Source organism: Cinclus cinclus, chromosome 2 (assembly GCF_963662255.1).
Source record: "Cinclus cinclus chromosome 2, bCinCin1.1, whole genome shotgun sequence".
NCBI lineage: Eukaryota > Metazoa > Chordata > Aves > Passeriformes > Cinclidae > Cinclus > Cinclus cinclus.
The window spans coordinates 114,187,575-114,214,601 of NC_085047.1; the positions used below are offsets into that span (position 1 = coordinate 114,187,575).

The 27,027-nt window shown below is 40.7% G+C and overlaps 1 protein-coding gene across 2 annotated transcripts in view; it reads left to right on the plus strand.

Moving 5' to 3' along the window:
- Nucleotides 1–27,027, plus strand: part of DSCAM (DS cell adhesion molecule) — a 365,785-nt gene that overhangs the window by 278,113 nt on the left and 60,645 nt on the right. For both annotated transcript variants that reach the window (XM_062515218.1, XM_062515217.1), the window contains exons 15-18: nt 3,805–4,045; nt 5,659–5,805; nt 7,552–7,707; nt 15,573–15,706. In XM_062515218.1, coding sequence (XP_062371202.1) covers nt 3,805–4,045; nt 5,659–5,805; nt 7,552–7,707; nt 15,573–15,706 — 678 coding nt within the window. The remainder of the gene's footprint in view (nt 1–3,804; nt 4,046–5,658; nt 5,806–7,551; nt 7,708–15,572; nt 15,707–27,027) is intronic.

The window sequence follows — 27,027 nt, forward strand, 5'->3', positions numbered from 1 at the left end:
TGCTGAATCCTAACTTTTGGGTAGGTCCCTACAATGCTGTGCAGAAGGCACTCATTGAGTGTCTAATAAAATATAATTAAGAATAAAGAAATGCCCCACGAGGTCAAATCCATGGAAATCAAAAAACAAAAGAACCTGACTTTGATAATTTTTATTTTGGAGGCATGTGGAGCTTTAGCCATGAAAGGCTGTGATGACATTGAACAAACAAGATTGTGGTGAAAACCGTGGTTATATTTGAAGCTGGCAAACTTTATTAACATACAGTGTCAATAACAGCAAAAGGAGCAGGGACTAACACATTGATTATCTTTTGTCTTGTATTAAATCCCATTTCTGTAGCTTGCTTCGGCTGTAAATCTTCATTTTAAGTTTTGTCTTAGCCCACTCTTAGAAAATCCCAGCTAAGTGAAGTTGTATTGGTCTGTGATTTATTTAATCCAATATCTGTGTGTCCACACAGGACACTGGGTTTCAGACTAAGCAGTTAAATAAAACTCACCACTTTCTGGTAGTTTAAACTGGTGCAGAGATAATGGGAATTAAACAGGAATTCTCATTTAGAAAAGAGCATGAAAATATTAATTTTTTTCATGTAGTACTTTACATTAGGTAAATGAACCCATGAAATGTAGACATGGGAAATAATCCTTTTCCTCTTTATTCCTATTTACACACACACAAAACTATAGAATGTTCTACTTTACAAAAGTCATTGATACTCTGCTTTACAAATATTGAATTTTGTAAGAAAAGCAGTAAGGTCATGGACTGAAACTTACTTTTTCATAATGTTCTATGGCTACTGACAAGATTTGCAACATTTTTCCCCAAGAACACTAAGTTGTTTCACTCAATTTTCTACCAAAAATATGTCTATACACCAGCAAGAATATTTATCAAATGAGTCATGTGTGCAAAAAGTCAACTCAAAATGAAGTATTCAGGTCATAGTCACAAGGAAAAGTGGAATTGTTGTGAAGTAAAATATTCCAATCTTTTGTCCTGAAGTGATTTGGCATTTGTTTTATTTTGTATAATGTTTCAAATTGGGGGGGTTGGAGGGGGGGGAATAAAATGTTAATATTTTATTTAAAGAAAAAGATCCCTTGACTGAAAACACTTATGAAGAAGTTCATGAAAATGTCCAAGTTTGTTATTTTATTCCAATTCAAAGTCAGAAAGTATAATTGTAGAATTCCCAGTGAAGAGGCTGTTGTGGCTGCTTTGTTCAAACTGATTGTTTGGAAGTCAATTTGTTGTCAGTCAGGATGAGCAGAGGGATGGAGCAGCTGTGCTGGGAGGAAAGGCTGGCAGAGCTGGCATTGTTCACCTGCACAGGAGAAGCTTTGGGCTGAGCTCAGGGTGGCCTTGCAGGGCCTGGAGGAGCTGCAGGAAACATGGAGAGAGACAATTGCCAAGGGATGGAGGGACAGGACACAGGGAATGGCTTCAGAGCAGCATTGGATGGGATACTGGGAATTAGGAATTGTTCCCTGGCAGGGTGGGCAGGGGTTGGGATGGAATTCCCAGATTTGCTGTGGCTGCCCCTGGATCCCTGGAATGTTCAGTTCCAGGTTGGACACTGGGGCTGGAGCAGCCTGGGACAGTGGAAGGTGTCCCTGCCATGGCAGGGGTGGAACTGGATGATGTTTAAGGTCCCTTCTAACCCAAAGCAATTCAGTGATTCTATCAATATATCTGAACTCAAACAACAACAAAAATCTGACCTTAGTTTCCACCCCCAGCTAAAAGTGCCTCCTTCTGCCAACAGAGATCACAAAGCTGTGGGATTGTCCAGAATGGGTAACCCACTTACAAATGGTTATCAGAACAAAATGACCTGTATGTTTCTGAAGAAGCTGGAGAGTTTTTGACCAAAAAACCTTACATTCTGAAAACACAATCCTTATCCCTGCTGTGTGACTTGCAAGGATCTCAGGAACTGAATCGGCTGATTTGATCAGCTACATCTGATCAAAGTAATACAGTGGGAATTGAAGTTATACAGTCACTTCAAGTTCTGTGTTTCTCAGGCAAGAGGGAGGGGAAAAAAAACCATCTGAAGTGTCACAGTGAGGGTGGCTGCGACAAATCTTTGGGCACCCTGACTTCAAGGTGAACATGGTGCAAAATAAGAAAAAAAGGAGTGAGAATAATGGAGTGCCCAAAAAGAAAATTACTTTAATGAGAAATAAAAGTAGGGATGATGCCCAGAAACTGAACACAGTATAGGGACAAGCTCCAAATACCAGAAACCAGGAAGATGCAACAGTATATAGGCTTGGGAATGGAACGTTCTAAAAACAATACCATATATAGAACACAAGTAACCAGTAGGGGAGTAGAACTTGGACTAATTAACGTAACTTCAAAGGCTCTTGGGAGGAGATCTCAGGCCCACCCTGACTTTGATGAATGTGTCCCAGGGCTTGGTGTGTTAGGGTTGAATTCCAGCTGACCTGTGTCCCAGGCAGGTGGACTCCCACTCAGAAGAGATTATTCAATCAGTTTCATACAGTGACACATTTTAAATTTGAGAGGTGTGGCCTTTTTCAGAGCAATGGATTTGATGATAGTGGATGAAAGGCAAATCTCACCCTGGTTTTACTATGTCCAGTGGACTATAAACTCCCCAAAACAGGCAGGTGCTGTGGCAGAAAAAGTGTTTTTCTTGAGAATCTGTTCCTCAGGAGTTGTAATGGGATATAGGAGCAACAGAAGTTGCTGCCTCTGATGGTTCAACCTGTTGCTGATAAGCTACATCACAAAGACCTTTTTTGTGGGGCAGTGATGCAGATGAGCTTGTGGGCACCTCTTGGGAGTTTGAAAGAGGTTTGGAGAATTTGAAAGAGATTTTTGCTCCTGGATTGCAAACTGTGCTTTAAAATGCTTATACTAATTATGCCTCATATAGACAGAAAACCAGGCAAGAACATTATCATATATGGAAATTAGTCAAATAGCATTTAAATAGAATTTTATAGGTATTGCTGTCAATAACAGGCTTTTTCCCTGAGCTGAAAATCTCTGCTTTGCACTAGATCACATTTTATATTGCACACAAGTGGTTTCCAGTAGTCAGGAGCAGGGAATCTTGCACTGTGGCTGAGAAATGTGGTACATAATTCTGGCCAGCCATTTTGTGCTGTCCATATCCCTGAATGCCAGATATATTGCAGCTACTCAGTATGCAAATCCCTGCTTTCCAAGTCATTGTTGCCTTCAGCACTTATTATCTAATCATCTTTCTACACTACACACTGAATGAACAGAAGCATATTTCAAAGCACAGCATAAAATTTTCCTAATGCACGGGACTGAATAAACTCCTGTGATTGCCTTGCACAGATCAATAAATGCCTTCCTAAAGCTTCAGTGAAAGCTGGGGGCTTCTGGCAAAAGCAATTAGTAGTGAATGGTGGCCTGGAATGCAAATTTACCCTTATCAACTCAGCTTGGATCAATTCACCTGAAAAGAGTTCAAACTCTCATAAATTCAAACTCAAGAGTGTCTCCTGATTGGATTTCTCTGTGCATGAACCATTTAATGGTCTTTCAGCACAGATTTGAAAAAACACACCTGAAATGTGTATGACTGAAAAAAGTTGCTGATTCATGTGCAGGAAGTATTTTTTGAATTGTTGCCTAGGAATAGACTTGCATTCAGTAAGAAAAAAAATAAAAGTTGAACTTATTTTTGGTTTTTTGTTTTTTGTTTTTTTTTTTAATTTTAGGGGGAACAACCTGCAACCTGTCTTTGGATGTGTGTCCTTAATGTGTAACTTTCCATTTTCTTTTTAGGCTCCAAAGAAGCATTTGCAGAACGGAATTATCCGTGGGTACCAGATAGGTTATCGGGAGTACAGCGCGGGGGGGAACTTCCAGTTCAACATCATCAGCATCGACACCACTGGGGACAGTGAGGTTTATACACTGAATAACCTGAAAAAATTCACCCAGTATGGCATGGTGGTACAGGCCTGTAACAGGGCTGGCATCGGACCTTCTTCTCAGGAAATCATCACCACAACTCTTGAGGATGGTGGGTCCTTGGCAAACAGCTCTCATGGGATATCTTATTAATGTTACTGTTATTTTATGTCTTTTTATCTTGTTGCATTTCTTATTTGATTAATGATGATTAAAGTAGGGATGATAAAAGATAAGTCTTTAGAGAGAACGGTGTAAGAGATGAGCCTGCTCAACGAGCTTGTCTGATTTTCATTGCAAGAGTGAATTTATTTTACCAGGTAAATAAAAATAACCTTACTGATGTCATCTATCCTGCTGTGAATGATGTTGTCCGAGACCAAAACTTCCATTAAGAAGCCAAATGCTCTGGTGTTCACATATTTGCAATTGTTGTTATCTCACTGTTGCTCCAGAGTGATCTCATCATGGTTTAGAGAAGTGAAATTCTGAAAGGTGAAGCAATAGTTTTTTTTTTTGTTTTTTTTTTTTGTTGGATTGCTGCTGTTTTCAAATGAATCTACTGTGTAACCAGAGCTCTTGTTCTGCACTGTCTTGTCAATCTTAAGAGTGATGTGTGTTTTTTCAAGGATATCAAATGACAGAAAAAACATTGCTATTTCAGGCAGAATTCACCCTGTCTAATCCAAGGAACAGTATAGGTTTGGTTTTGTTTTTTGTTTTTTTTTCAAACTGCATAAAAGTGCTTCTCAACCAATGAGAGGGAGTCCTCTAGTGGAAAAAGAGAATGATCCCATATCCAAAAGAAAGAGTTCAGCATTTCAAGGCGTAGAACAGCAAATTAAAATCCTAAAGGCTATGGAAGTCAGATTTTCAGCTACTGTAAATCAACATTGGTGTCCTGAAACCAGTGCCAGCTTGAACCTGACTTTTACATGGGCAAAGTAGAATATCACACATCTAAAATCCTCAAGAGCCACAGATTTTGAGGTAGGCTGTTCATGGAAGACTGATAGCTTTTTTTTTTACTCTAAATACTTCTAGGCCTAATTTGCTGCAAGACCTCAAAAGGCAGTATGCTCACACAGGCATATGTTTTATATTATCATAAATAAGATTTTTTTTTCCCTTCAGAAACCAGCATGCTTATTTTTCCTGGGAATTTTTTTTGGTTGTCACTCAATTTTGGGTTTCTCTTAGAATTAATGATGCCATGAGCTTTAAAAGCAATTCCAGTTACTAATACTGCTAATACTGCTGTATTACTTTGACATTAAATGGCCAACAGAAAATGTGTTACATTTGTTTGATTTTTCCCATTTTTTTAAAATATCAACAAAAATATATTATGACCATTTTTTCCTGTGTTTTTTAAAGACATGCCCACTTTTTTCTCCCTCCAGCAAATTTAGAGGGACATCACAATTGTCCACAAAGATGCAAACTTGGCTGAAAACTTTAAAAAACTATATTTAAATTGCTTACAGGAGAGCCTATTAAAAGACAAGTCAGCATTTAGGGAAACAGTACATCAAAAGTCATTCCAGGGAAAACAGCTGCACTTGCAGAAACGTGGATTGTAGCAAGAATAAAGGATTTCCACTGTTAAAATGTGTGTTGGTAATTAAATATTGTGTGGTAGGATAGAGGGAAAAATAAAGGGTAGCTAAAAGATGAATATTGAGTTGCTTTCATTGTGTTAAAATATTGAATATCTTATTCCAGTGCCCAGTTGCCCTCCAGGGAATGTGCAAGCTACTGCCACGTCCCCAGAAACCATCTCCATTTCCTGGTCAACACTGGCAAAGGAAACCCTGAATGGGATCCTGCAGGGATTCAGGGTTATCTACTGGGCCAACCTCTTGGATGGAGGTGAGACACCAATCTATTACCAAGTAAAAAGCTCTGTGTGGCCTTTATATCATTTTCTCTCTGGTGTGAAGGCATTTTCCACTCTTTTTGTTTTTAGAGAAAACTTTGTCTACCTGTGAGGGAGTAATTTTTCCTAGAATCTTTAACAGAGCAGCAGTGCTGCCTGGAGGAACCTCAGGGAAGGTTTCTACCAATGGATTTGCAACACTCCACAGGCATGGGTCCATGGTACCCAACACGACCTGACCAAATTTCACCTCAGTTACAGAGTCCAGAGTGTTGGCTTTTTTAAGAGAACGGTGACATGGATCCAGAACAAACCAACCCAAACCTGGTTTTCACTATAATTTGGTTGGTTATCTCTTTGCCTGCTTGATACTCTTCTCATTTATTTTTTGATAGGATGCATTTTCTCTCCATAGCTGAGGGGAAAAGAAGGAAACGTCTTTGGGAAAAGATTGGGAGAAGCTTGTTATTTCCATGCCAGCTTCTTCTGTTGTGTTTTCTACTCTTACCATAATTCCTGGGGAAATAGGCTCCAGAGCAGAGACTGAGTAGAAGGATCAAAGGAGAATTGTGATGCTTTGCTAATCTGCAATTTATTGCGTGATGATCATTTCATGTATGGGCCTTTCTTGTAAATCAAACAAATGAGTAGGTTTGAGATGTACATTACTTTATTCCTACTTGCCCTGTGGATTTTTCACAGCTGTCTCCCTTCTTTTGGTTTAATCCACCAGAACCACAGTTCACTTTAACCTGCAATTGTGCAAATCCTGGTCTCTTTTAGTGTGGAAAGTGGAATTTGGAGTGGAAATGTGATCCAGAGGCCCATTGTCCCTGATGGTAATAGTAGACTCAAAAATACTTGGAAATCAACCACCAATTCCTTTAAAAAATAAAGATTAAAAATATATGAGAAGCATACAGGAAAAATGTAGACATGTAGGGCATAAAATTAAATGTTTGCAGTGATGCCTGTAGTTTTGGATCAGATCCTGTGTGTGTACATTATCACATTTAAGCTCCTATGTGATGTTTCACAACATGATGAAAAAAACGTTGTTCATGCCATGCTTAAAACTGGATTTTCTTTATTTATTCAACTTTATTTGCTGCCCTAAATATGTATAAAGTTGGGGGTTTTTTGCCATATGGGTTGTACTTCTTAGCTTACTGAAAAAAAATAAAGAGATTAATATGAAGTGCATCATCTTTCTCCAAGTAAATCTGATTTTAGTGTGTCTATATCTTTTGTTAGCCAGTATTGCTGCTATCAAGTGTTTTGCAGCAGCACTTGCTGAATATTTTAAAATAAAGGGGACTTTTTCTTCATTTTCCTTATGAGAAATGGCCTTTCTCATAACCAGCAAAACTTTATGAAGATAACCACTGTTCTCATGTTTTTTTTTCTTTAGGGGATGTTTCACAATAATCTCTTCTTGTTATCTGTTTTTTTATGAAAAATCTCATTACTTGTAGAATTTCATCAATTCTCTTCATCATATATTTTTAAAAATTGCAGCGAAAAAAAGTTTAAAAATGAAAAGTGGGTCTGCTTCAAGGGGTAAGAGGTCAGGACATAAATGAATTAATTTTAATTCATTATAATTCATTGCTGTTCTGTAGTAATGAAGCGTTTCTTGTCTGGGACACCCAAGATTTCCACAGCAGGTATCAGCACCTGGAAGAAGAGTGAACTTGGCAATAACTCCATGTCCTTTTTTATTTTATTTTATTTTATAGAGCTGGGAGAGATTAAGAATGTCACTACTACCCAGCCATCCCTGGAGCTGGATGGCCTAGAAAAATACACCAACTACAGCATCCAGGTGTTGGCTTTTACCCGAGCTGGGGATGGAGTGAGGAGCGAGCAGATTTTCACCCGCACTAAAGAGGATGGTAAGGAGGGAAAGCATTTTCCATTCCCACTTCTAGGAAATGTTTGTTTGTCTCAGGCAAATATTGTACACAGACATGCAAAGATTGAAAACTCAGCCCTGGATCCCAGCACAGGGAGGAGCTGGAGCTGCTGGAGAGAGCCCAGAGGAGGCAGCAGGATGAGCAGAGGGATGGAGCAGCTGTGCTGGGAGGAAAGGCTGGCAGAGCTGGCATTGTTCACCTGCACAGGAGAAGCTTTGGGCTGAGCTCAGGGTGGCCTTGCAGGGCCTGGAGGAGCTGCAGGAAACATGGAGAGAGACAATTGCCAAGGGATGGAGGGACAGGACACAGGGAATGGCTTCAGAGTAGGACTGGATGGGATACTGGGAATTAGGAATTGTTCCTGGCTGGGATGGAATTCCCAGATTTGCTGTGGCTGCCCCTGGATCCCTGGAATGTTCAGTTCCAGGTTGGACACTGGGGCTGGGAGCAGCCTGGGACAGTGGGAGGTGTCCCTGCCATGGCAGGGCTGGCACTGGATGATATTTAAGGTCCCTTCTAACCCAAACCATTCAGTGATTCTATGAAAATGGGGAAAGGAGGAGAAACTGTTCTGAAAGTGTCATATATTACTTAGTTCCTACTAATACTATTTTCAGTACATGTATATATATGTGTGTGTGTGTGTGTGTGTGTGTATAAATCCTCCAAATACAACTTCCCTCAGAAGCAAAATAAAGAACAAAAATGTCTTACCTTTGTTCCTAGATCAAAGCATGGAAAATTCAATTCCTAATGCTGAATGTTTAAGATACTTTTAATCATACACAGAGGTAGCCACGTGAGATTCCACAATCACTTTTTTGTAATTGTAACTATTACAATCACTTCAGGTCACCTCAGTAGGGTATGCACTATGCACTGCTCTATTTCTGAAGCAATAAAATTCCTTTTGTCCCTAACCTTTTTTAATGCCTTGAAAATGCTATGAGATGTACAAATGTATTTTTGGATCCCTTAAATACTTTTGAAAAACTGGATCAAGAAGTTTTTTGTGGTACAGATAAATATGCTCACAGTCCTGTCAATTAGGTTACTTGAATAATGTTTAATTTTAAAATTCTCCTATGAGTTATGCAGTATGTTTTCAAGGAAATTAATCAATGGATTTTCCTTTCTTATTTATCCACTTTATTGGTCATTTGTGAATATATGAATATATTTGCCAATTTTTTTATTTGTAATGAGGTTTACAGAAGTGACAAGAAAGCAGGTTCAGTAAATTAACTGACTTGATGAATTTTCGGTGCTTTTTGTCAACAAAAAAATTATGTGATGAAAGTTATTATTTTTTTCTTTCATATAAATTTCTTTAAATATTAAAGGACTCATTCTAAAATTTGCATACATTATAAAGTTGCCTGGCCCCAGCTGTAGCTGTATCCAGGGGATGCAGTAAATGAAAATTGCTCAGCTTTAGACTTGTGTGTCTCAAACACTGAAAGTTCTGATATTGGCCTAAAGTCCTTTAACAGTTACTTTGGACTCAGATGCTCTTGGGACACTTTGTGCTTGGAAGTAGATGGATTTATTCCAATGAAGAAAAAAATCTAAAATGTAAAATCTAAAATGTTAGAGAACTGTAAAACACATGCTGCATTTTCAAGTTACTTTTCAAGTTACTTTTTTGTCAAGTAGATCCCAGCATAGCAAACCTTCCCTAAATTCTCTCTGAACAAAAGGGCCCTCAGCCTTGGGAGTGGGATTTAAGTCACCAGGAGCTGGGAGTAATGTCCCACACTGCTTCAGGAGCTTGGGGACAGGCTGGTCTTGGGGACATCTGGTTCGTGTCAGAAGCCTCACACATTTCTGCTTCTTCTGTGTCTTCTGCTTCTTCTGTGTCTCCTTTTCCTCCTTCACCTCTTTCACCTCCTTCTTCTTCTCCCCTTAGCCCATCTCTTCCTCATTTGATCACCCCAATCCTTGGTGGTGGCTCTTTTGCTGTCTCCATCTCTGGGATCAGACAGGCTGAGGGGAGCACATTGCCTCAGACTGTGTTTGGCAGCTGTGCAAAGGCTCATCTCTCACCTTTAACCCTCCTGGCAGCCCAGAAATAACTCACCCTAAAGCAGCCTGACAAAGCTTTCCAGAGATTTTCTGATGCCTCACACTGGTTCCATTCATTAAATCTTTTGTCCAGAAAACTAAATGGGAAGGTATTCCAGAAAATTAAAAATACAATTACAATACAAATATAATTATTTCATCTTCAGCTTCACTACTTTTTTATTAAGGGCAGGAAAGATTTTGAGTGGAATATACAGAGACCGGCAGTTAAGCATAGGCCAAACCCAAAATCCTGGATCTAAACATCCTGAAGGGTGTGGAAGTTAAAGAGGAAAAGAGTATTCACATTGCCAAACTCCATGCACTGAACAATTGGTTTATTCCTCAGAAGAATGGACATTTCTACTGTAATTTTCTAAGGAAAGTGTTCTGCAGAGTATTATTCAGTAGGATTAATTCCAATGCAGCAAAAAGATCCTACCCTGAAATGAGTTTACGCACTTCCTTGGCATTTTAATGACATAAATAAGTTGGGGTCTTAACAGAGCTTAGAAATGGAAACTTGCTATCTCTGCTCCCAGATCTTCTCTGGCTAAAATTATGACACAAGATTTTCCACCCTCCACTAATAAAATCTGGAAATCCAGCATATTAAGTGGCTGCCAAGCCCCCCGTGTCACTGTTGCTATGAGGTTATATCACATCATTAATTCCTTTCTATTTTTTCACTTGTTTTCACATGAGAGGAAACTCTTCTTTGTAAAATCAATGGTGCAGCATTTTCCACTGCTACTGGAAAAGCTGATCAGGGCCTCTTGTGACTTCTCTTTTGCTGTTCAGCTAAAGACATCAGCCCAAAATTTCTTCAGCAGGCCTGAAATCTCCAAAGGGGCAAAATAAGGGTTACCCAGCAAGTGAATCCTGGATGGAATGAGTTGATACTTTGATTTCTTATAATGTTTGATACTGATTTTAGACACCAGAGGTCAGACACTGCCTCTGATCAGCAAAGGAAATGAGAACAACTCAAGCAAATAATAGGAAATGAGCTTTCAAGGAATGAGCTTTCCTTTCAACGGGATCATATTTATGGGTTTTATCTAACATTTTTCCCCCTTTTCTGAAAGCTGACTTCAGAAAAGATGCTGCTTTTTTTAGAGTTCCTTCTGGTAGAAAAATAAGCCAAGAGGAAATGTCCAATTTTAAAAAAAAATTCTGATTTTGTCCCTTTTCTATTTTGCAGTTTCTAATAAGCTTCTCATCCTCTTCACCTGGAGATTTGATTTAATAAACCATTAAAAATTAAAGCAGCTCTTCCAGTTCTTTTCCGTTGTGCTCAAAATGCAGTTTGAAAGGCTTTTCTGTTTTGTAGCAAGGGGGAGTGTGTGTGACAAGTTCCCTCTGTGCTCCTGTGCTGCAAATGCAATATGAGAAGACTGCAGCTGAAACAAGGCATTTGCTGCCTGAACAAGCCTGAACCATGTCACAGCACCTTGGCTGGCATCTGTGCCCCGACCTTGAGCAGATCTGGGAGGACACAGACACCAGAGCCCCCATCCCAGGAGAGGTTCCTGCAGCTGGGAATTTGGTCTGGGTGTCCGTCAGAGGTGGCATCTGGGCTGGCTGTGACACAGGAGGATGCATGTTTCTCTGGTGTATCTCCTTTTTGACTTTCTGTTTTTTGGAGAAAATGTATTCCTGTGCACAGCAAGCTCTTTGTGTGCCACAGAAGGTTTTGCAGCAGTGCTGTGCTTCCAGCTCTCGTTCAGAGCCTGACAAAAGCTGCAGCAGGAAGGAAGGGAAAACAGTACCAAATCCCTCTGCCACCCCACTCTGTCTGAATCCTGAGAGATTTTCCTCCTCTCCATTCTCTCCCTGGACACCAAGGTTCCTGACTATTGGCACGAGAGGCACAAACAGCATCTGGCAAGCTTTACATTTATTCTAAAATGATTAAGCAGAAATCCAGTGAGGTGCACATTCAGTACTCCTTGGAGCAGAGCTCTGCTTGGGCTGGTTCAGCTGATGAGGGCTATTGGGCTCTGATGAAAAATTCCCCTGGAGGACCCCTTAATGCACGTTGTTGTTTTTTTTTTTTTTTTTCCTAGTGGTAAAGATCTCCAATTTTATCTTTTTGACTAAGAAACAAAAGGCACAGAATAGTAAATATTCCCCTTAGGAAACTGGCAGGATTTCATAAAAATAGCGTACTTTATATGAGGCCAGATCAGAGTAGATTCACGTGTGGATGGGTTTTGGCTGGCACAGACCTACGTTGTAGATGGGATATCTACATGAACAAACAGACAGCAGTCAGGAGTTGAGTTTATTTTGATTTTTACTAAGTGCAACCAGCAATGGAATAGTCCTATGTCATGCAGAATTAAAACCCTGTTACAGAGCAAGGCTCAGATTTCTGATTTATTTGTGGTATCACTCCTAAATGCACCATAGTCTGTGCATTTGCCTCCCTGCTGCTCAGTACTGTGAAGAAAAATGGTGATAATCTCTCTGCTTATGAAAAGGAGAATGAGAAAATTCCTGGAGCTCCTCCCCATTATCTGGCACATCTAAATGCTGTTTCCCAGCCCTGTTGTATCAGGATAATTGCCTGCTCTGCTTTAGCATTCCACTTGCACTGTCAGGAATACAGAGCCTTCTCCTCCACATAAAAGCAGGATGCTATTTCTGTGTTTTTCAAAGCTTTGCTAGCTGGAGAATGAGGCCATCTTTGATCTTAAATTTGCCACATCTGCTCCCTGGAAAGCTGCAAAGTTGTTTAGAAGAAGTCCTCAGCTTCTCTGTGCTCAGCCCAGGTTGTCCTCTGGCTTCCCACCATAGTTTTACCCTTGGTGACCATGGAGGGAAAAAAAAAAAAAGATCTATGGAATTGTGCAAATTCAGTTTGTCTTTCTTGGAGCTGTGGGAGTCAGTGTGCTAAATAAAGGTCCAGGGACAATTCAGTAAGACAGCTCAGGTCTCCTGATAGTACTGGCTTATAGTGGCTGAAGCCAGAAAGTCTGGGGAATGCAGTGGCAATGAGGGAAAGTACCTTAAGTGTGCTTGGCAAGGCTCAGGATTTTCCTCTCCAGGATAAGGCAGGCACCACATTCCCCAGCCACAACTTCTTCAGATGCCCTAGGAACCCAATTTAGTAAGAAATGCTTCAGTTAATGCTGAGATAACTCATCTGAGATCCAGAGGGTGGGTTTGACGAATGACTTTACCCTCTGGACAGAGAACAGTAAGGGTCTGTGAAGCACCAGATGAGATTCTGCAGGATTCCTACCAAGGAAATGTAAACACTTTCACACACACAGTGGAATGACACACAGCTTTCATGTGGACAACCCAGCAGTGCAGCAAAAAAGAGGACTAATAAATGAGTATTCAGAATAATTTTTGCAACACTGCAAAAATTGCTGCCAGTGAGGTGGAGGGGTCCTTGGGTTGAATATTTTTTTTTTTTTTTTTTATGGCTTCCTGACTTTCTTTCTGGCCCCTCTTTTTGCTGGTCTCACACCAGACAGCAACACAGCAATGACAAGGAATATTTCCCACACTGACCCAATGACTGGAAAATGCCGGATGAATTCTGAGTTAATCCCTCAACAGTCGACAGCCATGACCAATTACCATCACAACTTATCCCTATAGATCACACCCTAATTTAACAATAAATTGCATTAACCTCATCCATCTATTTGCAGTGATTTCCAGAAAACACTGCTATCCATAAAGGAATCCTCCTGTGGGTTAGGTAATTACCCTGGAGAGCCAGCTTTCACTCCTCAGCAGCAGGAGCAAATAGCATTTCTAATGAGCTGGGTATAAATAACAAGTTGGATGCTGTCAAGCATCAATATTTACTCTGCATTGGATAGAGCTGCTAACTGAATTAGCCCCTTTGCAGCAAGGGGCTGGGTTTGCATGCAATTATCATAGTGACGTTCTCACTTGATGCCTAATTAGCTCTCTCAGCACACTAGAAATAGAAAATGCACATCCAGAGATGTTGCACTGAGTGGTCCCTGTCAGTTTTCTCACATCTTCCAGGACCACCTATGAACATATAAAATTGAGGGTCTCCTCACATCATTTTTACACAAAAGATTTAGATGCCAGGCTCGCTGATTTCTTTTTTTATGGACAAAGTTCTGTAGCAGCATAATATCTGCTTGTTTAATAGAGGTAGAACAAAGGTACAGAATTTATCTACAAATAGCAGCTTGCTGGACAAGGGATTTTGAACCTCTACTGCACAGTAGCTGTTTTCTGTGAAAGTAAAGAAAGCTGATCAAGCAATGTAATGGTAATTGCACTCAAAATTTTAACATTTTGGTATTTTACCTGAAATCAGACAAAAATATCAGATTCCTCACAAAGCAGTTTTTCTGTAGAGAGCAAAGTACAGAAAACTGGTTCATTTTGTCTTTAATAACCTATGTAGCAATTATAAATACATCTCTATTTTAATAATTTGACATAAATATTGGGCACACACAGTGCTAAAATATCTTTCAAATTATTTATTTTCACAGTTTTTAAAACACATTTTCAAATTTTTTGACACAAGGTGTGTTTTTCAGGAAATTTTAAGCCCATTTATTATGATGTTAAATATTGTTTTGTTTAAGTACAAGCTTGTGTGTAATGTGATATTCCAGCATGCAGGGAAAAAAATCTTGCAATTTTGCATGTTAGTGAAAGTGTTTCCAAAGCTGGAGAGTACTGTACAGTGTAATGTGTCTTTGAAAAACATCATATGCTCATGAAATCAAAACTTTTCGCAAAATACAAGGCTGCAAAGGGATGTAGTTAAGATCACACAGCAGGATTTTAGCATTTCCAAGCTGAAGCTTTTTCCACGCGGTTTTAGACAGGAGGTTTGGGGGTTTTTCTGCTCTTTCTCTGTGATAATTTTGATGGCTTACATAGATAGCTGTACTAACTAGAGAAATAGACTGCAGTGCCAGAGGGAGGTCTGAGCTGCTGAGGGCAGGGCGAGGAACAAGGATGCTGTGTGGGGAGATGTCTGCTCACACATCGTGGCACTTGCTGGCCATGGGTCACATCAGGCACTGCAAACTGCTCATTTACACTCCACTTCATTAAACTCACAGCTCTGCTCTGAATGTCCATTAAACTGTCCACATGTGTATTATTTGTAGCACTTTGGCATGGGTTTTGTGTTCAAAGCTGGGCCATTTATAATAACATCTTGTTTGGCAATTTCTGTGACCGTGGACAAGATATTTTTACGTGTGCATTCGGGTTCAAACTGAAAGGGGAGATTTAGGTTGGATCTAGGGAAGAAGTTCTTTGCTGTGAGGGTGGTGAGGCCCTGACACAGGTTTCTCAGTGGATGCCACATCCCTGGAAGTATCCAAGGCCAGGATGAATGGAACTCTGAGCAACCTGGTCTCATGGAAGATGTCCCTGCCCATGGCAGGGGTTTGAAAGATATTTAAGTTCCCTTCCAAGCCAAACAGTTCTTTGGTTCGTTCTATGATTTTCTGCAGGCTGGAGGTGATACTTCACAGAATTTTAACCATCAGTGGCAAGTTCTGCTTTGGGACCCTCTGATTAAGAGTTTCTCCCCTCTTAAGGATGGGGTCACACCCCAAAAGCTTCTCCCTGGCATGGACAGCATGGAGGCTGCTCCCTAACCCAGAGTGTCCATCTCAATCCATGGGGATTGAAAGCACCACCAAAGCAGCACCGAAGCAGCACGCTCCCCTTTTTATCTTAACTCCTCTCTTACACTGGGGTGATTGAACATCTACCTTGGGCCACTCTAACACTCTTTGCTTTTCCAGTTCCAGGTCCCCCCGCTGGAGTTAAGGCAGCTGCTGCCTCAGCCTCCACGGTTTTTGTGTCCTGGCTGCCTCCCCTGAAGCTGAACGGCATCATCCGGAAATACACCGTGTTCTGCTCACACCCCTACCCCACAGTAAGTGCCACAGCCCCTCTGTGCAGGGCTGGCAGAGCAGCTGCAGATAGCAGTCCTTGATCTTCTCCCTGCCACTCCCTCTCCTGCCCTTTGCCCGCCCTGAGCAAGGCCAAAGGGAGATCCTGGATCCTTCCACAGAGAGAAGTGGGAGTTGAGTTTGGTTTATTCCGCCTATCTAATTTTTTGTTTAAAACCTATTGCAGAGCAGTAGCTCACAAATAATTTCAAAATATACTGTTGAAGTGGAGTATTTTTCAAGGTTTGATTCGTTTAGAATGTAACAAGTTACATTTTCCAGGACCAGCTGCACGAGCCCTGTTGCAGCTGGAGGCGTGTATTTATTTACCCTGTTTTCATCCAAGTTCCTGCCTTTTTGGCTCGAGTATTCATGTGTGAAGGAACTGAATTACTTATAAACAAATGTATTTGCTTTTGAATAGGCTTATTTATGCCTGGAGTATTTGCCCACTCTAGCTCTATGTGCTTTTACTTACTGAGAAAGTGACAGGAGGAAATTTGAATTTTGCATCAGGTTATCTTTCTTCCTTTCTGAATCACAAAGAAATTCAGCAATCTTTAAACACAAGGGCCAATTGCTCTAAATACCCATGCATATTTATTTCCATGTGGATTGAAAATAATAGTTATTTATTTTGTATCTGAGGTTTGGATTTAGGTTTCATCCAAGGTTTGGATTTCAGTTTAAAGCAGGACTTCCCACCAAAGGTAAAAAGTGCAATCTTGGTTTTATAAGAAAGGGAAGGGAACTATTGTTCCAGAAATTTCCAAAAGTGCTTCAGGCACGTGGAAATTTCCCTGCCACCAAAGGCAGGGGGCTGGAACAAGGTGGTCTTTTAGATCCCTTCCAACCCATTGTGTGACTCTCTGATTTATGTTTTGGGATTACAGTCTCCTAAATCCATTAATTTTGTAATTGTAGCAAACCAAACCATCTTTAGCACACCTTTAAACTTAAACTAGCTGGAGATTTTCCATCACAGTTCATATATTTCTGTGGCACTCAGTGGGTTAAAGAGGTCAGAGTTTAGAGGACAGCCCTGAGTGGGGATCAGGCACTTCTCTGGGGGCTTGGAGAGAACACCAGATGGTGCTGCTGCCTTCTTCAGATACTTTCCATGCACAAAGCTGCAGTGCTTCTTCCTGGGGCTTTGCTAGTAACATTTTTTCCTATATTTACATTCCCAAGAATATAAACATCGTCAGCTAAAAATATTATTCTCTACCGCGTGAGTCTTTCACATACAAAACTTCCTATTTTGTGGTTATCTTTTGGAGCACCTCAGAGATGGACACTGACAAGAACAGTTGCTTTTTTTTTTTTTTTTCCTGCTCTTGGCCTGAACGGAATCTTACTGCTGTATTTTTGTGGTGTTCCTTATGCAGGGGTATGTGTGAACCATCATGGGTCCATACCTTAGGCCCAGGTAGAGGCACCTGGAGGTGTTTGTGCTTTGTATTAATTGCTGATGTGTACATGGACAGTTCTGGAAGGTGTCACTGCCCCCCAGGACAGATGATATTTAATGTCCCTTTCAGCCCAAATCATTCTGTGATTACATGATCCTGCTGTTGCCTTCATGCAGGTGTGTGTACATATGAATACATATATGCACACACAGATATATATATAAATATGTTCAACATGCATCTGTGAGTCCCTGCTCCAGTGTTCTGCAGATCAGCAGGCGCTGTGGCTTTCAGAGATCTTCTGTATCAGCCCTGTGTGCTGAGTGAGGCAGGAATTACACTGGGGCTCAGTTTCCAGAGGCCAAGTTGGACATTTTTAAATAAATGCAAGCCCTCAGGGCATATTTAATATAGGACACACTCCCTCAGCTTTATTTCTAACAAAATGCTTTGCTATCTTTTACTCTGAAATGGATTGTGAGCTAAAAAAGCTGTTTGATTCAGAGCTGCTTTGCAGTGAAACAAGCCTGCTGCAGAGCTGCTCAAATGCCAACACTGCTGTGCAGATACACTTAATATATCCAGGGAAGTTCTTGTTAGATTCACTGCTGGCAGAGACGAGTAGCTGACAGAGGGAGAGGTCTTAAATTAGGGTGAGGAGGAGAATAAATAAAAGACGTGTGTCTTTATCATCTCTTCTCCACCAAAAGTAGCAAGTGCTATAGCTGCAGGTATGGAGTCCTAAAAACTTCATCCATCAGTCACAGCCCTGGCTGCAAAATTACTTTGCTAAAAGTCTGCTATTCAAGCAGAAAGGCAAACTAAGGTTTCAAGCGTCAATGAGAAGAGAGAGAAAAGGACAGAGGTAAAAGTAAAGTGATGGGGAGGCTGCATTCTTTGCAGATTGTATTTTATTGTTGAAAACAAGTCAATACAATAAACTTTAGAGAGGTTAACAACAGTCCTCTGCACAAGAACACTGCTTTGGTGTTTAAGTCACCAACAGGAAAAATAATTAACTCTGTTGGTCATATTATGCATGTTTTTATTGCAAACATAGTACTTACACAGCCCTGATATATCATAAAATGAAGATTTGCTGCCTCTTGCACTGTTCAGCTTGCTTTGCAAAGACAGAAGCTTTTAAAACTTCTGCTGCCTCTCTATAGAACAAAAGGCATCTCCTCTTTAAATATTTTGAGCCCTAAGGACAGTACTTGCCTGGGATGTTTGAAACCACAAATATGATTAATGTGTGAAAAATGGAAAAGATTCTCCACTGCAGTCTGTTCACTGGCCAAGATAAAGGGAAAGTGAGGATCCAATTTCACACTGTTTAATTGTTGTGTCTGTAGTATTCTACAGGCATAATTAGGCAAAACTTTCTCTTTTTTATTCTGAAAAACATAGGAAAAATACAGAAATATGAGACTTCACAGATCCTTCATTCTTCAAATACAAGAAACAGAATATGCCAGAATTTAAGTTAGAAAAATTATTCTTTGTGCTAGCTCTTAGCCTACATTCATGCTTCTGCCCACTTCCTACCACATCCATGTTCAACTTTTTGTAGGATCTGGCTTCTCAAGACCACCTGTAATGGTCCCATGGTGGCCAGATTCCTTCTAAGAGTGGTGATTCCCATTGTAATGGCAGGATGCTCGTGGCACTCATCCTGCCCAGACCTCAGGGAAGTGCTGTCACTGCTATCCCATCCTGGAAGGGGGACTTCCCCCCATGGTGCCACTCATATGGAACACAGTTTGAATCCTAGCACAAAAATTAGGCTGTTTCAGTTCCTCCTGGTTGTGCAGCCTCAGGAGGCTGCTCCAGCATTTCCTGCCTTGGGCTGTAGATGTGCATTGCCAGGAATTTTCAAGTGGAACAGAAAAGGAGATTTGGGGATGGGAGGGGAGGGGTTAAAGAGAAAAGAAAAAAAAACAAAAACAAAACAACAACAACAACAAAAAAAAAACAAACCCAAAAACACACACCAAAAAAAAAAAAAACCAAAAAAAACAAAAAAAACCACCACCAACCTCTTGTTGCATTCAAAGCAGTACAATACTTAAAGAAGAATCAGTGGGATTAGATTAAGTAAAATTTAGATGTCAGAAAGTGTCTGGAAAAGGTCTCTGTGACACACAGGTCAGCCAGCCTGGAGAACTTTGATCTCAGAAGAGGTAAAAAGTGTTTCCTAAAGAGGCAGGAGAGTGCTGAGGACAGGAGAAGGAAGGTTAAGGATCAGGATTTCCTGGTGCAGGAAGGGATGAGAAAGTGCCCAGGCACAGGAACAGGGAATTTTTGATATGGGAAATTCTGATCAGCTGGGGGGAAAATTACCATGAGATCCTGGTCAAATATTGAAGCTGGGGCCCAGACTGTGGCATCACCATGCATGGAAATCTTCAAGAATTCACTCTTGACATGTCCTTGAGTCACTTGATGAAATTAAACTTGCTTTGAGAAGGGGGTTGGACTGGCTGACCTCCAGAGGAACCTTCCAACCTTAATTCTATTATTATATGGCAGTTTAAAACTGGAAAAGTTGGTGCAAATCTGTATTCAACAAGGGAACGCAGACAGAGGCAGATCTAATGTGTAACTCTCTGAGGAAAAGAGACGCATTAAATTGACACCAAGATGTCTCATAAGTTAAAAGTCTCCAATAAAACTCGTATGACATTTTAGGCCACTGGCAAGACTGTTTTTCTTTCCCATCTGAACGCTTTCTATGCACAGTCCCCAAACAAGTTCTGCTTTTAGCTCTCACTATCAGGAAATCAGAGACTGGGAGAGAGGACATCTTATTTCATATCTTAAGTGAGTTCCACATGAGTGGAAGGAAGACAAGAACCAACTGACTGCATCCTGAAAAGGAAAATCACTGAGAAAGGAGAATGGTCTCCATTTATTATCCTTTTATAGTGCACTTCTACTTACATAACTCCTTGCCATTAATCTCCAGGCTTTCTATGGAGAAAGCATAGAGTGATGCACAAATTAGTGACCTGCTTTGCTGGAAACAGCAGGAAAATCCTGTTAAATGTGTTTGCTCCTATTAGTGAGTGACCCACCAGAAGATGAGCAAAACCCAAGCAGCAACAACAACCATAATAACTGCACTTTTCTATTCAACAAGTCAAAATAGACTTTAATATGTGTATTTCTGATTGGGTGATGTCATACTGTTTATTGACACCCATATTATTTTACTGGTCTGTATTTTCTCAGCTCTTTACCTCACTTTCTAGCACAAGTACCCAAAGATTGGCAAATATGACAAGAAGCTTGCAAAACATACAGATACATATCTAAAACCCAAGATTTCAGTTAAGAAGAACCAGTTTATTCTCTGGTCTTTATCCTGACAGTAGTTTTGAAATGCTGGTTGATGAAACTGTTGCTTAGCTGTAGGATTCTGCTAAGAGATTTTGTCCCTCAAAGCCACCTTTGACTGAGTTCTCAAATGACCGGACTCTTGAAGACTGGAAGGAGAATGAATTCTGTAACTGTTGAATCAGATGAATGGAGTGAGGATATTCCTGCAAAGATCCCAGGTGATGCTGTCATGATAAACTGGGTTACCTGGATGAAGAACCAGAGCACAGAGCAGACCCCAGTGCTGAAATGGGGGTGATCAGGAGTTATCTCATAGTGCAAAGCCTGCAGTCAGCCCCAGGTATCTGTGTTGGAAAGTCTTTGAAAACTGCAGTCTGCATTTCTGGACTTCTCCAAAGGATGTAGAAAGCTGAAAGCCCAGTAAAGATTCATATTTCTATGAAACAGTTGGGTTTGGAATAGGTAGTGGTTGAAAAGGAACAAAGTAGGGATCGAGAAGAAGGAAATAATCTTATATTTGTCCAAAGCCCAAATCAATTTACTTGGAAACATAATCAATATTGGGAACTGACCAACATATGAGGCAGACAGTTACTGATCTTTTTGATTTGCTTTTTTTACTGTGAGAAGCATATTTTTTAGCCTGTTAGACTTCCCTATTTCTTTCATTTTTCGCTATTATTTAAACCCACTATGGGGAAAATATAATAATGTGATTTAACCAGCATACAGATGACACTCTGGGGCTGCCCTTTGGAAAAGAGAGTAATTGGTGCTCTTGGTCTGTAAGTCATAGATTCTAAGTGGGATTTAATTCACCTGACCTCAGACACCTTCAATAGAATCACAAATACATATTTTGGGATCACCAAGGATTTCCTTTCATTAAGGAAAGAAGCTAGAGATCTGTGATAAACTGGATAAATCTCCTTCTTAGTTTCCCTTCTCTTTGTTTAGTCTAGAGAAAGTGTACATGCTTATCTTAAACCAGCTGATCTGCACCATAAACTAGATGTGGAAGTATATACAATTACCTTAATCTAGATCTTTAAACTATTAGCTGTCACAAATTTCCATCATCCAGGTATTTTCCACTTAATTCTTTCAGGCAGACACAAGTTTTGTCTTCATTTTACATAGGATCTGTCTAAATTCTAACTTTGGGTTTGCATCACACTTTGTGATCCTCATTTCCTCTCCAGATTAAAGACTTGGATAAAAGAAAACTTTGGAAAACAGATTTGATGCAATTATAAGGCAGAAATGATTCGTTGTTATGTACTTTCAGCGATTAAAAGGATGCTGGAAATTTCTGGGGAAAAAAAGGGAGAAGTAGCTGGCAGAAGTTGGCTAAGTAGATAAAGTTACTTTTGAACAGAAGTTTATTTAGAGTCAGCAGATTCTGTAAGGTTGAATTTTAAATATATATTCATTGATTTGTGTATTACATGCAGTATTTATCACTGCATCTATATAGCACTTTTTACAGCGTGAAGATATTTATGCTTATTAATTCCCATGTGCTTTATTTAGCATAGAAATAGTGCATAATTTGGGGGTTATTTTAAAACCTTACATTGGACGGAATTTAAAATATGTCTTTTTAATATACCACATGTTCTATTTTTAGCCTTTTTGTTGTTGTTTCACATCTTTGGTGCCAGCTCCCAAACACAGTACATTCATTATTTTAATTGCTTTGTTAACTTAACATTTTTTGCCTATCTTATTTTTGTCAGCGAGCAGACCTCAGGAGGGATGTGACAGAGTATAAATTGATTCTGAAGATGTGCTGGTTTATATGATTTTTAAAAGGTCTCCTTGTAAAACCCTACCAAAACAAATTTGATATTGATTTTTTCATAACCCTCCCCTCTTGTCTCACTCCCTCGTCTCACACCCAGGGATATCAATACAGTCTGACAATAAGTCCTTGATGTCCTGACCTTCCCGTGGTCACCAGCCCATGACACCACACACTGCTTCCCTCATCAGGAGGCTGAGGGACTCTCCAGGAGCTGCTCCAAAGGGACAGGCAGTGGGTTTTCTTCCAGGCATAATACCTGGAAATGAGAATTCAGGAGCAGCTAAGGGAGCTCCAGGTTTTTAACCTGGAGAAAAGGAGGCTCAGGGGGTACTTTCTGGCTCTCCACAACTCCCTGACAGGAGGGAAGAGCCAGGTGGGGGTCAGGCTCTGCTCCTAGGACAAGAGGAAATGGCCTCAAACTGCACCAGGAAAGGCTCAGCTGGGACAGCAGCAGGAATTTCCCCATGGAAAGGGTGCTCAGGCCTTGGCAAGAGCTGCCCAGGGAGGTTTGCAGTGCCCATCCCTGCAGGTGTCACCTGGACGTGGCACTCAGTGCTCTGGGATGGGGACAAGGTGGGGATCAGGCACAGCTGGGACTCCGTGGGCTGGGAGGGCTTTGCCAGCCTCAGGGATCCTGGGATTCTTTGGATTGGCAAGATTTTCCTGCCAGTGGGAAGGCAGGGAGCTGCCTCTGTTCTTCCCAAAATTTCCATCTGAAACTTTCTATCATATTAGTTCCACAATTAAGGTGGAAAAAATAAAATAGTTACAATGTTGTATAGCAGCTACATTCACTTTTGTGTACAGCTTCTGTTTCCAGCAGTTACCTTCAATAATGCTGAGTGAAAAACAGAAGCTGTCTTTCAAAACATGAGCCAGCTCCTGATCAGAAACTATTGTTAGACCAATGTGGCAGCCAAGATCCTGACTGGAGACCATGGTCCACGATCGGTGGTAATTTGGAGCTTTGAGCATGTGTCCATCTGTGAAAGGAAGGCAAAAGCCAGCAAGAAAAGTACAATTCATGACCTCGGGCGGACTTTCACATCTTTAAGGAGTTCACTGAGAGGGCAGAGCAGTGTTGTGTCTGCTCGTCTCAGGGATGCAGAACTTGAAGTTCATTCTCTATAAATAGAGATGTGTATCGATTTTTTATTACCTCGGTTTGCTTCCAGGTAGAAATAACTTCGTGTGACCCCCAGTACTGGATAACTTGTGAGTCCAGGAGACTCTAAAATGTGATTATTTTTAGAATAAAACATCTCAGTACTCTCTGTCCCTTGACTTCTGTGTTGAGTTTTGGGCTTCTCACTTCACAAAAGGACCTTGAAGTGGTTGTAATGTGTCCTGGGAAGGGTGTGAAAAACAAGTCTTAGGAGCAGTAGCTGAGGGAACTGGGGGTCTTCAGTCTGGAGGAAAGAAGGTTTTGGAGGGACCTCATTGTTTCCTACAACTCTCTGAAAAGAGGTTTTAACAAGGTGGGGGTCAGTCTTTTGTGCCATGTCCAAAGTGAAAGGATGAGCAGAAATGGCCTGACATTGCACCTGAGGAGGTTCAGATTGCATATTAGAAATGGAAATTTCACTGAAAGAATGGTCAGGCCTTGGGATGAGCTGCCCAGGGAGGTTTTGAGTCACTGTCTGTGGGAGTGCTCAGGAGCAGTCTGGATGTGGCCCTTGGGGACAGGGTTTGGGGTGATGCTGGTGCTGGGTGAAGGTGGGACTTGAAGTTCTCTTCCAGCCTTGATGATTCTGTGGTTTCCAGGAACAGCAATGCCTGAGTTAGGACAAGGCAGAGAATTCTGTTATGGAGTCATACAAAAAGTTCGTTGTGTTTTTACCATGTAGAATTGAAGACTTACTTTAATCAATGCGGCTCAGTGGTTGTTCTAGACCTCATCTGTACCAGTGATTAAAAGGAGCCCAAGGAGCCGCACCTGGCCCCAGGGGGATGTGATGGTGACTGATGTCAGTCTATACTTATCATGAGCCCCTCCAAAGCAGAATTGCTTTGAAAAGAGCTGTTTAGAGAAGCACAAAACTGAGCTAGAAACCAAGAATCAGTGTGGATCAGTGGGATGGAGTGCTGATCTCACCACCTGGCTCTCTCCCATTTAGCAGCGGAGCTGAGCCCAGAGGACGAATGTTTGTTGAGAGAGACCCAGCTATGCAAACACCATTTCACTGATTTAACTCAGGCCAAATAAAACAAACTCAGTGCTGTTCTGTGGGAAGCTGGAAAACCAGTGGCTCGTTGTTGTGGGCAGGAGGGAGCAGCTTAAGTGTCTCTCCTGGGCCCACTTCTGTTCAGTGGCTCCATTACTGACCTGGATAATGAAATAGAGAGGCTGCCTTTTAATTTAGCAGGAGATACAAGGCTAGGAGGGATTGCATGTACACAGGAGACAGAAGCAGAATTCAGGCAGGTCCTGATGAACTGGGAAATTGGTCTGGAAAAAGTTGGATAAAATTTAGCAAGAAAATGCGTTCCCTGAATAACCAACTGCAAAAGTACTGTGTAGAGAGCAATTCTCTTGATTCTTCAGAAGAGGAGTTTGAGGTTATTGTGCCTCCCAAGATGAACATTAACAGCCTTTATAATCCTGTCCTGAAAAGCCAAATGAGAATCCCTGGAATTGTTGAGTACAGGTTTGGAAACTGTGAGAAAGATACGGACCATCTTTAGACAGACTGAAGGATAACAGAAGGTATTATTAGAGAAACTGATGGAGAAAATGGGATTTCTGGACAATGTTGAAAGCACCAGAGTTATCTAGTTGTAAAAAGATAAGAGTACCGGTGGAGAAAGAAATGATAAAACTTCATGTAAATTAAAGACTGGTGGAAAGATCAAGCTAATAATCTATGCTTCATGTTCCTAATAGACTGGAAAAGAAGCTACAGGTTGAAACTGCAGTAGGAAACTCAGGCTAGATTTAAAAAAAAATTATTTCTAATAATGAGATTAGTTAAGCAATGGAATAGGTTGTGCAGCCTAGGGAGTTGCAAAATCTCCTTTTATTGTAAGTCTTCAAAATGAGGTTGGGGAAACATCTGTTTGAAATTGTGCAGGCACAGGTGAACCTGGTTTAAAGAACAAAGACTCAGGTGATCTCTCAGAGTCCTTCCAGCTCCATCTTTTGATGATGCTATATTTTCTACCTAAAATTGCATGCAACCCACTCTAGGTAGTATATATATATTATTTATATTTAATTTTCCTTTTCAACATGAGGCAGCCAGTGTACAACTTGTATATGCTCTTACTTCACAACACACACCACAAGTCTAGGCGGTTTCTCCCTTTTCACTTATGTCCTGAAAGTCTCTGTATGGCTTTCCCTGTTCACTTCCAGGTTTCCTGCAACTTGCAGAGGATAATGAGGTAGAGGTCTGTAGTTATTTAATCTGATCAGAAGTTGTGTAGAGCCAGCAGTAAGCAAGGTGCAGGCTACCATTCACAAAATAATCTACCAGCCCACAGTAAATGCTATCATTGGCTTAACTACCTGCTTGGGAAGCTCCCTAATTGCTTGGAAAATTGTAAGAAAGGTATTTTTTTCCCAGGTTGTATTGAAAAACACAACAAACAAATCAACAAATAGAAGAAACAATCCAAAATAGAAGCCAAAGGGATCAGAGTTTATGCATATTGCTTTAAAGGAATCAGAAATGCCATGAGATGGCATGCTGTTTCCAAGTGTGCAAAGAAATACACACCACTAGGGCTGAAGTTGCAGAGGAAAATGCTGTTCCCCGCACCAGTTGTTCCTAAACATCTCTTGCCATTGCCTGGTTGGGAAAGCAGATTGACTGCATCCTGATAGAGGACTTCGTTTTCATTTTGTTCTTTACAGACCTTGCTGGCTTTCAGAGACTGATGTCTGTCTGTCCTTCTTAGACAGTGAGGTAAAGAGAGGAGAAAACTTAACCCATCATCTATAAGCTGAAGGAGAAATAGCAGTTAGGGAAAAAATCCTTTGAGCAAGCATCTTACTGCTTCTGAGATTGAACAGCAGTTTATGTTTTACACTGGCACATGCACAGGCCAATATGTGACAAGGTGACATTCGTTTAAATATTTCTCATTTCAATTGTTTAATCTTCTCTTCGCTGACAAAGCTGCCTTTTTTTTCTTCTTGTGTAATCAAAGTCTCTGGCATGTTAGGCTAATTGAAATGACAGGCAAAAGTTTAAAGTAAAATCGATTCTTTGTCACTGAAGCATCCCCAAGTGTTTAAAAGGGAATTTGAGCTGAGGAAACAAGATGTGTGTTAACCAGTTAGAAACCAAAATCTTTTGCTACAGCAGTTTGTTTCAAGAAAAGGAGTAGATAATTTAGTGAAGATGCATTTGCCAGATTCAATTAATAAATTAATTCTGAGAATATTTAATTTTACATTTGAAATAGCCCCAGATGCAAATGGGTGAATGATGCTGGAAGAAAAGAGTTGAAAACAAAGCATTTTAAAAGCTTTAGAGCAGAAAGTCCTACTGTTTATCCATCTTTGGATTTCCAGTGAGAAAGAGTTGATGGTTGCTGGAATGCAAGTTGGCATTAAGGAATTCTGTGGTGTTTAGCTGTTCCTAAATGCTGCATCCGTGTCCCATGTCAGCAGGTGGTTTAGAAGTGAACCTGTGCATGAGGTAACTGAGTGGAGCCTAAGTGCCAGAGACAGCCTGGTTTCTTTGACTTTTGAATTAACTGTAGGAAACGCTGCCTAATGAATATTAAATTTCAGCCT